This window comes from Manacus candei, unplaced genomic scaffold, assembly GCF_025592945.1.
Source record: "Manacus candei isolate 608988 ecotype Guabito, Panama unplaced genomic scaffold, ASM2559294v1 h1tg000011l, whole genome shotgun sequence".
NCBI lineage: Eukaryota > Metazoa > Chordata > Aves > Passeriformes > Pipridae > Manacus > Manacus candei.
Window position 1 is genome coordinate 21,849,513 of NW_026138059.1, and position 12,929 is coordinate 21,862,441.

Sequence of the window (12,929 nt, forward strand, 5' to 3'; positions counted from 1 at the left end):
TGAAGGAATTAAGTTTACCAACTTTAGGCAAAGGTTTATTTTCTTATTATCCCTTTTCTACTCAACAGAGAGAAAAACTCCAGTACCAGGTTCCTGGTCTCTTTCTGCAGACTGTAGGGAGAGAAAAGAGCAGCTGACTTCCCAGTTATAAACATAACCTTTGTGAATTCTCTTCTTCGTGTTGGAAGAAGTCTTAATTGTGGAGACTTAGTATATATTGAGTGCATCTATACAAATACAAATACAAATGTGGAAGATAGCTTCTTTTGGCTTCCTTTGGAAGCATCATTCAGGTGACTCCTTGTGTTTGGTGTTGCTTTAGTGCTTTTAGCCTGGGCGTGAGTCTCTTTACTTTGACTGTTTTCAGAAGCTGTGTGCTCTTTCAGCAGCGTGGTGAAGCTGACTGCATGTAGATTGAATTTAGATGCATGCATGTTGGGAAAAAAAGTTTGTTCCCACTGATAGTTATTAATGAAAGGTCTGTAACCAGACTGGCTCTGTGGTTTTATGATGAAAATACAATTTGAAGGTTCTCCATCCAAATCTGTATTTTTCCCAGTTTGTACTCTTGTGATGTATGTTTTAATCAGTAAAATACAATTCCATGTTGTTAAAAAGTGCTGTTTTCTTTTTCCAAAGGACTTACATAGTAGTTGAACTTTGGTCTTCTTTTGTTTCTGCTCACCTTAAAATGCTGGGCTTGAAATTGGCTATTTAAGAGCTTGTTCAGAAATAGGCTTCATGCATCTGTCTCAAGACAATGGCACATACATCAGATGAAGGGGTAAATAGAGCAGGTATGACCTGATTGGTTTTGGTATCCAATTTCAATGTGTTCTCTGGTAGAATCACAGTGGACAGAAATGGAGTGGTGCCAAAACCAAAATGTTACAACTGGTTTTGTGTCGCTTCTCAGACAGAAGACTGTATTTATTAAAACTAATTGTCTCATGAATAAATACTTCACTTCTACTTAGATGCTTTCACCCAATGGCTTCTTAGATGCTTGCAAAGCCTCAGGTACTCTTCTTAAACATGCATTTGCTGGTGGTGGCTGAATTCAATCACTGCCCTGTTCTTCAAGAGGATTTTTTCAGCCTGTGACACTCCTCTATCATAATACGTTAATAAAGTATGAAGTAGCCTTAAGGATATATTAGAATGCAGGAGGCCCTGTTGGTAAGCAAAGCAGAAGCATCTGGATGTGAATTGGGGAGGTTATATTCTAACTTCTGCTGAAAGTTTGGCAGTAATTTTAGAATTTGTTTCTTGTGCCATATGGTTATGTCTGGAGCCCTGGCCATGCAATGCTACTCGGGATATAAAAGACAGCCTTGTTTTCAGTGGTTGTTGGACATATCGCTTAAGTACTAAGTTGAACTAGCATTTTAAAAGCAAATGATAGGTTTGTGAAGAAATGTAGTCTTGGTTATAGCCAGAAATAAACTCAGCTGTTTAGCAACTATGCCCATGATGGCAGTTGGACTCAGAGGTCAGATCTTGCTGGAAGAAAAATATTCCTTTTTCAGTATCCTAAAGTGAAAAAAAAATGGCCAACAGCCAATTGTGAGTGAATACAGATGTTGTTTACATGATTTATCGTATGGTGATGGCAGCACATGATGAAGATGCTGCTTCGTAGAGTTCATGGGCTGTGTCAAAAGGCTTTAAGTAAATAGAAGTGAATGTGACACTGGAGATTTTAGAACGTAAACTTCCTGTGAGTAGTTAAAAGAAGTTAATATGCAATCTTTGTGGGAGGAAAGTAAACCACAAGTTTTCCTGTAATAATTCTAATGTTTTAAATAGCATGAATTGCATGAGTAGGATACAAGAGAAATATTTGTTAAATTCTTCATGAGCTTTTTTGCATCTTGAACTGAATTCAGGGGAAAAGAATGGATTAACTGAGTAAATTTAAACACAAAACTAGACATCAACACTAATGTAAGTAGCTATTTTTTTCTAAGTCCCATTAGAATGCAACTTCATTTAAAAATATATTTGTTTTTTCTTTAGAATTACTTATCTTCTATTATTTCACATTAAAGTTGCAAAGGAATAAGACAGTTTGCTGTTAAGTAAGATGCTAAGACCAGAAGCGCTCTCAAAGAGATCACAGCAAGCCTTTTCCTTCTCTTCAAACCTTTCTAACCTGTCCTTGGAGGCAATAAAAAGCATGTCAAGTGCAGTATGTCCTGAGAGATCCTCTGTGGGACAAGAATATCCTTTTCTGCTCATGGTTGTACAGCTTTCTGGTGGGCCAGTCATTCTTCTTCCTTACCACTGCCTATGGCAAAGAGATCTGCAGCCTTCCTTGGTTGTGAGAAATTTTGGATCTTCTTTTTCCTTCAGATGCGGGAAAAGTAAAGTATGGGACACTTTCCCTAGTTTACAGACTTCTGGCATTTGCTGCTAGTGTTTTCTTTGCTGCTTGGTAGGCTCATTTCGTTTGTGCTGAGAGATGCAAGTTACACCTTTGTGGTATGAGATACTTTTTACAAATTTTGGAATCACTAAAGCATGTCAGTTTAGTATCTGAATGAGTTTTGGAGGAGACTAAGAAACAGCCAGGAGAAGTGAGCCTTTCAAGCTGAGTGGACTCTATCCTTATTAGGGTAAGGACTATAAAGTAGGTTTAAAAAAAAAAACAAAAACACAAAAAAAAGGGACCAATTCAGCATTTTTAAAATGGCACCGTTAGCCATTCAGTGTGCGCCAATCTTGGCAACTTTCCTGGTCAGCTCAATGTGTATTGCGTGTAATCAAATACTCCTTTTTAATTGGGAGCTTATTTAGCTGCATAACTCGAGGACCATAAGGTTTGAATGTCTTGGCCTTTGCATCCATTTCACTTGTACATCAAAATTCTTCTGAAACAATTCTCACATCACGTTTTTAGAGAAAGTAAGGTTGGTGTTTCCTTAAAAGGCAGAGCTGTAATGTTACAGTATCAGGAGGTCAGTCTCTCAAAGGCTTATAGTATAATAAATTGAGACCAAATATATTTGTGAGTTGTTTAAAAACCATAGTCTCAGCCACACAAAAAGAGCGAACACATTCATTTGTCTCAAATGCCAAGAGACTGGATTTCTGCCCACGTGCCTCAACATGTGACTCTTGCAGAAATTCAAGTGTTTGTTCACCAAATCAGGTACAGACAACTATCCATTAGTCATGTGACCCTCTGCCTGCACATACAGGTAGATATATATATGCGTGTGTATGTGTGTCTTTACATGTTTATCCATATATGTATATATATAAACACTCCTAAGTATAGTCTTAGCTTTGAAATCTGTCTTGCCCTTCTAAATTGATCTCTTTTCTTGGTTCACAAGTTAGGGAAGCTGGAGAAAGAGCTGCAGGGAGCAGTGTGTGGACCCCCTGAGAAACTGATCTGTTTTTGAATCTTCTCCATACTCAAATCTGAGGGTGTCCTCTTTAGGCAAAGTGTGTTGCAGGTTGGAAAAAGGCTGGCTCCAATCTGTGGGAGCTGGCTCCCTTCACACTGAATACTAGGAATAAACATAATAAACTGAAGTCTGTGTAGTGAATCCTGATGGCTTACTGAATTTGTATACAAAGGTTTTTTTGTTTATTTTTTTTTTTCAGGAAATACTGGATAAATCCCACAATGGAAGACGGGAAGCCCGTTTGGGCTCCACACCCAACTGATGGGTTTCAGATGGGGATGATTGTGGACATTGGCACTGACAACTTAACTATTGAGCCCTTGAATCAGAAAGGCAAGGTAAGTGTCTCACAAACAAAGGAATAGAGAAAAAACATACAATAAACCATTTTACCTGTATCTACATATATTTGCCAGTATCTACAATTACACACAACCTGAAGGCATGGAAAATCAGTTTTCTGTTCTGTTTGGCTAAGGATCTTTGCTTAGCTGTAGCTTGTATTGCAATGAACCATCACGCTGAGAAGAAGTGTGTGCTGTCACTTATCTGCATATGCATTGAGTACATGCTCATGAAAGAGAGGAGGTTTGAATCTCTGTAGCCATTTGATTCAGTACTGTATGCTTTATTTTTTCTAAATTAGAGACTGATTAAGAGCCTGCTGTTGAGACTAGTTTATGTCTTTTCCCTTACATGCATAGAAATGGTCCTAGAGGGATGTGCTAGGCTCTGGCTAAGATTAGACACGTTGTTATTAGACTGATGAAGACTGAAACATGAATCCTCTTACCTCAAGTACCTTGAGAAGTAACATGAAGTTAAACAAAGGTCCTATAGAAGTGCTATATCAAATTAAAGTCAAAATAAATGTAACATTTAAAATGAAGACCTAATGAATCCTAAGTAGTGTGTTCCAACTGCTTCAATTATCATGACATCTTTCAGATTCAGTATGCCATAATTAAATGTCAGTTTTTACAGGAAGCACCTTGTAGCTATCAATGATCCTAATTCAGATGGTCAGCATCCTGGGTTTTACGAGCTGGAATAAGATCAGACACTCTTAAAACTTGTGGTTTCATTCTGTGTGAATATGTTTTATGTGCCTGTTCTAATAATGTCCTTTCTATATCTTCAAGTATGTAAAAAAGACAAAAATGTGTTTTGCAACTTCTTTTTTCACATCAGCAATAGTAGAGAATGCCTTGTCATAGGTCAAAAGGTTATGCAGCAGTCCTTCCTTTTGAAGCAATGTTTATAGGCTTTCTTTTTCGTGCACCTTGGAGAGGAAGTTGATTTTGCTTTCCTTAGAAATACAAAGCAAGTGTAACATCTCATTTTTGAATGTGAGAGATAAAGTCTATATGTTTAGTAGTAGGAGGAGCATGCATTCTTGAGTTTGGGGAAAAGCAAAATTATCCAGACAAGAATATTAAATATTCCGAATCTGCAGTTGTCTTTAATTGACTTAAATAATTTTCACCACCACTGCTATTTATGGTTATATCCCCAGGTGGTCCTGATGTGATAAAGAGCAAAAGCCTGTATATTGAAATAGAAACAGGCAATAAAGGTACTTCTGAGTCAGTATTTATTTCTAATATATCCTCATTCCAGGGACCCTATATAACTAAGAAAACCACAAACACAAAACCGAACCAAACAAAAACCCAACAACAAATCCTAATATATCCTAAAATACAAATATTTTGTTTCATGGTTCACAACCAAAAAATCTCTTTTGTCTAGATAGTTTGTTACTTTGCTGTTGGCTGTTTTGAATTAAGCAGATCAATTAAGGGCCTAATGTTCATTTGTCTAAGGGAACAAACACTTCACAGTCTAAATGCTGTAGAGATTATGGTCCTATATTTTTAATTATCAAAGTTCCATATATTCCATATATTTACTCCAGATGTGGAGTAAAAAGTTTTCATGATTACCTTCTCAGTCCTTTTTTTTTAATAGTGAAACATTTTCCATTGCTTTTTGTCTTTTTAAGAAAACTCTGCTCCTATGTACTTAGGCCATTCATTTAAAGTAGTCAGCATTAATACCCATTATCATCAACTTTGTTTTCTTAAAATAATAGTTCAGAAGTGCTCTTCAGTAAGGAGTGATCCAGCAGCCCCAGAGTTGCTCATGATAATTACAGGGAGAAGAGGAGTTACCTGATCTTGTAAACATATCTGGGCGGTGTAACTTATTATTATTTTTTAATCTGGGTCATTACCATGTCATATGTATTCTCTGTAGGCGCTGGTAGCTTTACCAGAGGTCATAAGCTGAAAAGGAAATGTGTATGCATATGTTTGATTATTGCCTTTTATTATACTTTATGTCATTAATAACTGCAATAAATGCTACAAGGCAGCAGTTTAATATTCTCTTAAAATCCCCACTCCCTGCCCCGCCCGTAGCTAGCTCTGGTGTTGCAGAGTGGCACCCTCTCAGTTCTGCCTTCTGAGCTGTGCATGACACTGCAAACGAGGTCAGAGAACAGATCCACCTTAAAAATGAAGAAGTGGAAAGTTTTCAGGAGAGCAGCATGCAGTGGCAAGCTGGGGTCACTGTGGTGGTAGATAGCTTTGTATTATGAAATCAAGTTACCCAGCCCAGTTTCTGTTAAGGTAGTTGGCCAACACACTTGTTCACTTACAAACCAGCAATAGCAGTTTTGGGTACTGCAGCCCATACCCAAGTGTTTACAGCTCTGTGGCAAGGCTGTCTGTCTGAAGAGAGGTGGGGACCTGGGTCACCCAACCTGCACTGTATGAGGAACTATAATCCAAGCTGCAGGAGTGTGTTGCCTGAACAGACGATGCATGTGTTACATGATGGGAACCTCTTCCCAAAAAATAGATCATTGGCTTGCAAGGCTGATATGCATTTACACTTCTACTTGGAGTGTTTTCTCTCAGATCCTGTTGCTGCATATATCTTTGTTTTGTTCCTTGATGCTGTAATGGAGAGAAGGCAGCTGACAGTGAAATGCCAAATGGGGAATTAACTCTTTTCCTAGAGGTAGCAAATCTGAGTAAAGCGATTAGGAAGAGATGCCATCCTGGGCTCCATGGGGCACTGAGGAGTGGGGGGAAGGCACTTCCTAGAGCATCAGCAGTAATGAGTTTCTGGCAGTCATTGGGAAGGCGTGAGGTGCTGCAGGCACTTACTGACACCCCTCCTGCTATCAGCTGAGAGGCGCCTTATGGCTCTGTGCCAGTTTGGAAGGGTCATAGAGCGCTTTATGGGGCACCTGCTCTGGTATGCTGTGAGTAACCAGAAAGGTATTTTTTCAGGCTAAGTATAAAGGAATAAATGTACTTTGAAAGTAAGGATCAGAATGTCCAAAGTTCAGTGCTTTGAGCTAAGGTGTTTGTATTTCTTTTATGGTTGTTTTTGTTTTGGTTTTTTGGGTTGTTTTTTTTTTTTAGCAGTGAGTGGAACTTGCTTGTGCAAACGAGAGATGTTCTCATCTGTCCTACACACCGTTTGTGCTGCTTTAGGTTGGTTTGTGAAATACAGCTGAGAGTAGGGAGGTCTCCTGTCTTTGACTGGAAGGTATAAAGGAGGGCATGGTTACATGTATTGGATTACACGGTTGAAAGAAGATCCTGCTTGAATGGAAAGATATCTTTTTTCACTCATCTAGTTTCTGGGAGAATAGTTAAGATTGCCATTGGATTTCAAGGGCTGGTTCCTTACAAAGGGGGGAAGAAAACCCACTTAAAAACCCCTTAAACCCTGTTTTGTTTCCTGAGACCACTTTATTGTCTCATAAGACTAATACCCTCTCCAATTTCTTAGAACAAGCTTGTCCTAAGCTATGCTTAATGCAAAAGTCTTCCACCAAGTACCTGAAGCATTTTTTCCTTACAATAAACATTTAAAAACAGTAAAAATGGGGCAATATAGTAAAAAATTTCTTTGCTTTTTTTTTATTGATAGATCTGGAATACCTTGCTCATTTTCCTATTTAAAATATTAGGTTTTAGTACTTGGAGCTCTGTACTTCTTTATCATATTTACCTACATAAGAAGTAATCACCTTACATAAAGCAGTATTCAAACTGTGGCATACAGCAGTGAATTTTTTGTTGACAACTTTGAAACTAATGTTCTTATCTAAAAAAGTCCAATAGGAAAAGATCAGCTTTCAGATAGGTCTTCATTTTGCTTTGTTTTATCACTTCTGAAATATTCTAGAAATTATTCATAACTTCCATTGAATGAAAAATGGAGGCAATAATGCAACATGAACTCTTTGTTTCTCATTTAAATTTATCTTGAATCAGAAGGCTGAGTGGTGAGGATGTTGAAAAAGCTCTTCCTCTTCTGGGATAGTTCTAGCATGGCTGACTTTAATTCCACAAATGTTAAAATATCAGAGGTTTATGAAGAGTCTTAGAGAATAGCTGGTTATTGTGTTCATTCTCTCCTGTGGAAAAAAAGTCTGTCATTTTTAGTGGTTACACTGTTTTGTACTGGGTTACACATCAGCAGGAAAGAACAAGAAATGAAGTTATATTTTCATGAAGTCGGTCATGTTTTTAAACTTTCCCACTGTTTCACGCAAAGGGTAACTGTTGTGTTCAAATATATCTTTACCCAATGATACATACCTTCACTGTTGGTAGACTTGTAGAGAAAATGATGATGATGTGTTATTACTGCTGTACTGTGAGAGGGAGAAAAGGGTGTGTGGGGAATCTCTGCTCTGCTAGAACTGAATAGCAGCTGGAAACTTTCTGAGGTAGGTAAAGATGTTCAGGGCTTCCATGGCTCTGCCAGACTCTGTTAAAGGATATTTTGGAGAAAGTTGGTCTGACAGATGTTCAGATGTTCCAATGCAAGCAACTCCATTTCCCTTAGAAAAGCTTCTTGTGCATATTTTTCTGCATTAGATCCTGATAAGGAGATGACAAAATACATTTTATTATGACTGCAAATTGCATACCTTATGATAACTTTGTAGGGAAGTAGATTTAATGTTTTCTGACTGGCAGCAATTAGTTCTGCTCTGAAACATTTTTAACCCTTCCCCCTTCAAAGGGAGTTGGAATTTCTGGCTGTTCATGATGGTGTAAGCCCCAGAAGCTCTCATATAGTGCTGAAGCAAATATGAACCAAGTTGCTGTCTTTCTCCTAAACTTCCCTACGAGATGTTTTTCAGGGCACTACCTTGCTGAGTACAGCGTTAAACAAGCAAACGTTTGTTTGTTTGTTTATTAAATTCATTCCTTAGATCCCGTTGGTTGCCTTTTCAAGTATGAGACTAGACTTCTTGTCTCCATTTCCATGGGGAAAGGAACCTCTGCCTGCAGCGGCATGGCGGCTGTCATGTTTAATTGGCACAACAGGGGTTTTGTTCATTCATAGCTACTGCAAACGAGCTATTACTACAGTAAACAGAGAAGTATAATTAAAAATCTCCCTTGTACAATAGGTATTTTTTGTGCAGATGCTGTAATGCATATGTGCTGGGATGTTTTTCCTTCCTTTTTACAACAATATAAATTATGATTTCTAGAGAGGAAAGAAGAAACAAAGTTGCTTTTGTTATGAATTTTTGCAGTTGGATGTGAACACTTGATAAATGGCTGTTTTGTATAACTGGAATACAGGGGTTGAAGGAAGGTCTTGTTTTACTTTAGTATTGATTTATTGAATTAAAACCACCAGCAAACAACAACCAAAGCTACAGTATTTGGTGTTACAGAGGATGTTATGTATCAAATATTTATATTTTAAGTAGGAATATTTTAAAACAGAGTATGATAATGACAACACAGTCTTTTGACTGAACTAATAATTTGGATTTTGTTCCTTCTTCTTTGAAAAACTGAGGAAGGTGTGTGTTATTTACAATGTTGTTCCCTTTGCAGTACTTTTTTAGTCTTTTTTTTTGTATTGCACATTATTACATGCAAATTTTGATACGAGGATCAAATATTATTGCAATAAAATGTGTATTACAGTGACTTCATTTTTATAATGTCATGTAGTAATATAAATGCAGGAGCTTTTGTCTGCATCTAGTAACTTCGTAAAATTTGTTTCTGAAGTATAAAGCTGGCAACTTAATTTTAAATCATGCACAATTACAGTGCACTGACTTGTATCATTGCATGCGATATCTTTGAACTATATTTGTATTTTATTTTCTGACAATGTTAATGTTTCTCATCTAACAGACCTTCCAGGCTGCTATCAATCAAGTGTTTCCTGCAGAGGAGGATAGCAAAAAGGATGTAGAAGATAATTGTAAGTTATGAATTTAAAAATAAATTATTTATTTGAAAAAAAAATTTGCAATGAAGAGAATATTGTTTCCTTACAAACTTCCTGTTGCTTCCTTGTAGTCTTTGCTTGAATTTATGTATGACCTTTACTAGTCCTTTAAACTTCTTAAAGTAAGCCTATTTTAAATATAATTTATTGGGCTTTTTAATTTTCAGTTGAACAGTTTAGAGGAACAGATAGCCACATTATTCCCATATACAACTGTTACTTGACTTCAGAAATACTGCATTCAGATTATGGGTCTAACAATTTTTTATAGTGTGGCAAAAGACTTAGTTGCTTTATCAGCAGCTGTATTGTACAGCATTTTCCTGCATGTAAGACATTTCTCAGATAGCATTCCCGTGGAAGTACAGGTAATGGAAAATAAATTTTAAAATAACCTTACCAAAACTGGAGACAGGAATGTGGACCTATCAGGACCACTGGGAAAGAAAATAGTTGAACTGGATACAGGAGTACTGGTGGAGAAGGAGTTTTGAGGTGAACTTGTGTAATAAAATTCACTGTTAATGTGCAGGGCTTTTATTTCATTCAATATTTTACAGTTAGGTGGATGAAAACTAGTCAAATCTGGGGAGAGGGTGAGAATACCAAGAAAGCTGACTAAGCACTATCATCAGCTTTTAGAGAACTTTAAACAAATATTTTGCTGCTGCCGCTGCTCTGCAAATCACAGAGCCTCTACTGTCTTGAATATCTGATGAGGGCAAATCTCTTTAACATTCCCTGTAGTACTTACTGCTTGGTGAAAATACTGGTGACTTCATAAATAGTGAGCAAAAGTATCTTCTATTGTTCTTCATTTAAAATAGAGGCTAGGAGTCTGAAAGTTGTTTAGGTGACGTAACACCAATTCCTGTCTTGGAATAGAGTTTAGTATTTATATCCCATGGCAGGAAATACAGCTGTTACAGCTGCTCCATAAGGAACAAAAAGATGAGATCTGAGTCTTATGATCTGACTGAGGTGGTGCAGTGCTGTTATAGTTAGAACCAAGCTGGTAGCCTTGATTTCAGTTGCTTATATTTTTGCAAACAGGATGTGGGTTGAAATTTTTCAAAGTTGGTGTCTGTATTCTCTGCACTTAATGATTGTTAGGGAAATGCATTTAACCTGTGCATCTGTCACAATGATTTTACTGAGGTGTCTTGGCACTTCAGTGTCATAGTCAGGGAATCAAAATTTGGAATGAGATTATGGAAATAATTTGAGATTGCATCAGAACACTGTTCAATTAAATTAGTCAGAGAAAATGTCTTCTTTGGCTTACCAAGTAAAACATAAAACTTAAAAATACTTTTTTCCAGTAATCTTATCTGAATCAAACATTATTTTGACTTTTCCAATGTATTTTCACTTGGTGCTCACTAGTTGAGGTTTACCTGCAGGATGCGTGAATCCCAAGTTCATTTTCCTTCTGTCAGAGAGCACTTGTGTTGAGTGTTATTGATCTTTAAGAAAAAAACCATACTGAGTGCTCATAATACTGTTCCAAAAATCCTGAAAGACTAGTTAATAATATGCTTATCATTCCAAGCTATACTTTACTGATTAACTCCCTTTTAGGAACTAATTTGCTGACATATTGCTTTTTTGCACCCTTAGTCTTCCATGTGCCAAATGCACTAGCTGCAAGAGACACCTTTCTTACTATCAAGCCCATCCTTAAATGAGAATTTTTAGTACATATTGCAAACAGTACAGAGACAACACATTTACTTCCTTTTTTTGCGATTCACATTCCTCTTTGGATCCCCCCAAGCCCCACTCATACATGTTACCATATGTGGAATTTTTTTTAATAGCCAAGAAAAAGATTAATTTCTTTTAAACTTCTGGAGTGAAAAAAAATGAAGGGGGACAGGGCATCAGATAAGACTCTTAAGAAAACCCGCAGTTCTCTATATGCAGAGCCTTGCAATTACTTGATAAAGTAATTTTCCATACAAACCCTGACTCATTGTGTGTGCCAGGAGAGCCAATTTGAGTAAATTTGACATTGATATTTCCTAGCTTTTAGCGCTTCACTTCACTTATGTGAACTTAGTGTGTGTGTGTAAGTAAATATATGGGCAACTGAATGCACATATGTACACTGGCTATATTTAGGCATGAGCCATGTGAATATTCAGAATTCTCTCTCTTGGTGACTTCCTTTGCCTCTGGATATGGATGCCTCTTTTAAAGGATTTATTCTACAGAAGCATTTCAAAGCTGCTGTCATAAGCCCTAGTTTGCATGTCTTGAGCGGAGGTGGTGACATTCCCTCTGGGAGCAAGCTCCCATTTGCTCCCTGAGTCTGCAGGTATAACTGCTTTAACAAGGACTTGTATAGAGAGTACTGGGGACACAATGAAATCTGGGTTCCTTTGCTGTTCAGATAAGCATGCTAATAAAAAGTTGATGATTAACTGATCACTGCAAACCCTGAGAGGTTATTATGAAGACACACGGTCAAGGGAGTCAATGGAGAATTGTTTCTCACCTCAGTACTGAGAATCCGAACGGCTTAATTTTGAAATTTGCTAGTTTTTTAACACCCTGTTTCCTTCCAGGCAATACAGGGGGAGAGAAGGAAACTTTAACTTACATTAGAGCAAACCGGAGTTTCTGTTTCTGGCCCATTTCCTTCTAATGTCTCTTCCTCTTGGGATGATCTCATTAAAAGAGGTGAAGGCAGACCTGCGATTTGTGATCCCAGAGCCATTTTCTCAGCCATGTGAACTGAGTGTGCCTGGGGAGGGGAGGACTAGTCCTGCTGTGCAGTGCTGGGTGTCTGCACTTGATTGCTGCACCTACCAGAGACTTTGGGGTTGTGTGGGAATGAGTGTCTTCTGTGGTGGCAAGGGAAAAGCCATGGTGATGGGGGCCACCCTCCTGCTTCATGAAGGAATTGTGCACAGGCATGGTTTAAAGGCTGTTGTAATCCAGAGGAAGAGTTTGCTTAGTGTAAAACTAAAGTGTGCCTTGTGTGCCTCTGCCAACACAGGAATGTGAGTGCAAGGGATTTTGTGGAGGAAGATGGTTTCTTCTGACCAATCCAGAAGTGGCAAGGTCCTTTGAGAATCGTGAATGATTCCAGGCATTTGAAGCAAAGCTGTATTTGGTCATGTAAGGGAAGGAAGGGCTCAGTGGAGCTAAGCAAGCCAAAGGGAGGCTGCAAACAGCTGGTGAACCTGACTTTACTTCAGGCATCCTTGTGTA

General features: G+C 37.9%; 1 protein-coding gene across 5 annotated transcripts in view; it reads left to right on the top strand.

The window, feature by feature from the left end:
* The window catches only part of MYO6 (myosin VI), a 107,259-nt gene that overhangs the window by 26,591 nt on the left and 67,739 nt on the right, over nt 1-12,929 (top strand). For all 5 annotated transcript variants that reach the window (XM_051778008.1, XM_051778011.1, XM_051778007.1 and 2 more), the window contains exons 2-3: nt 3,616-3,754; nt 9,614-9,683. In XM_051778008.1, the coding sequence (XP_051633968.1) occupies nt 3,638-3,754; nt 9,614-9,683 (187 nt within the window). In that variant the 5' untranslated portion in view covers nt 3,616-3,637. The remainder of the gene's footprint in view (nt 1-3,615; nt 3,755-9,613; nt 9,684-12,929) is intronic.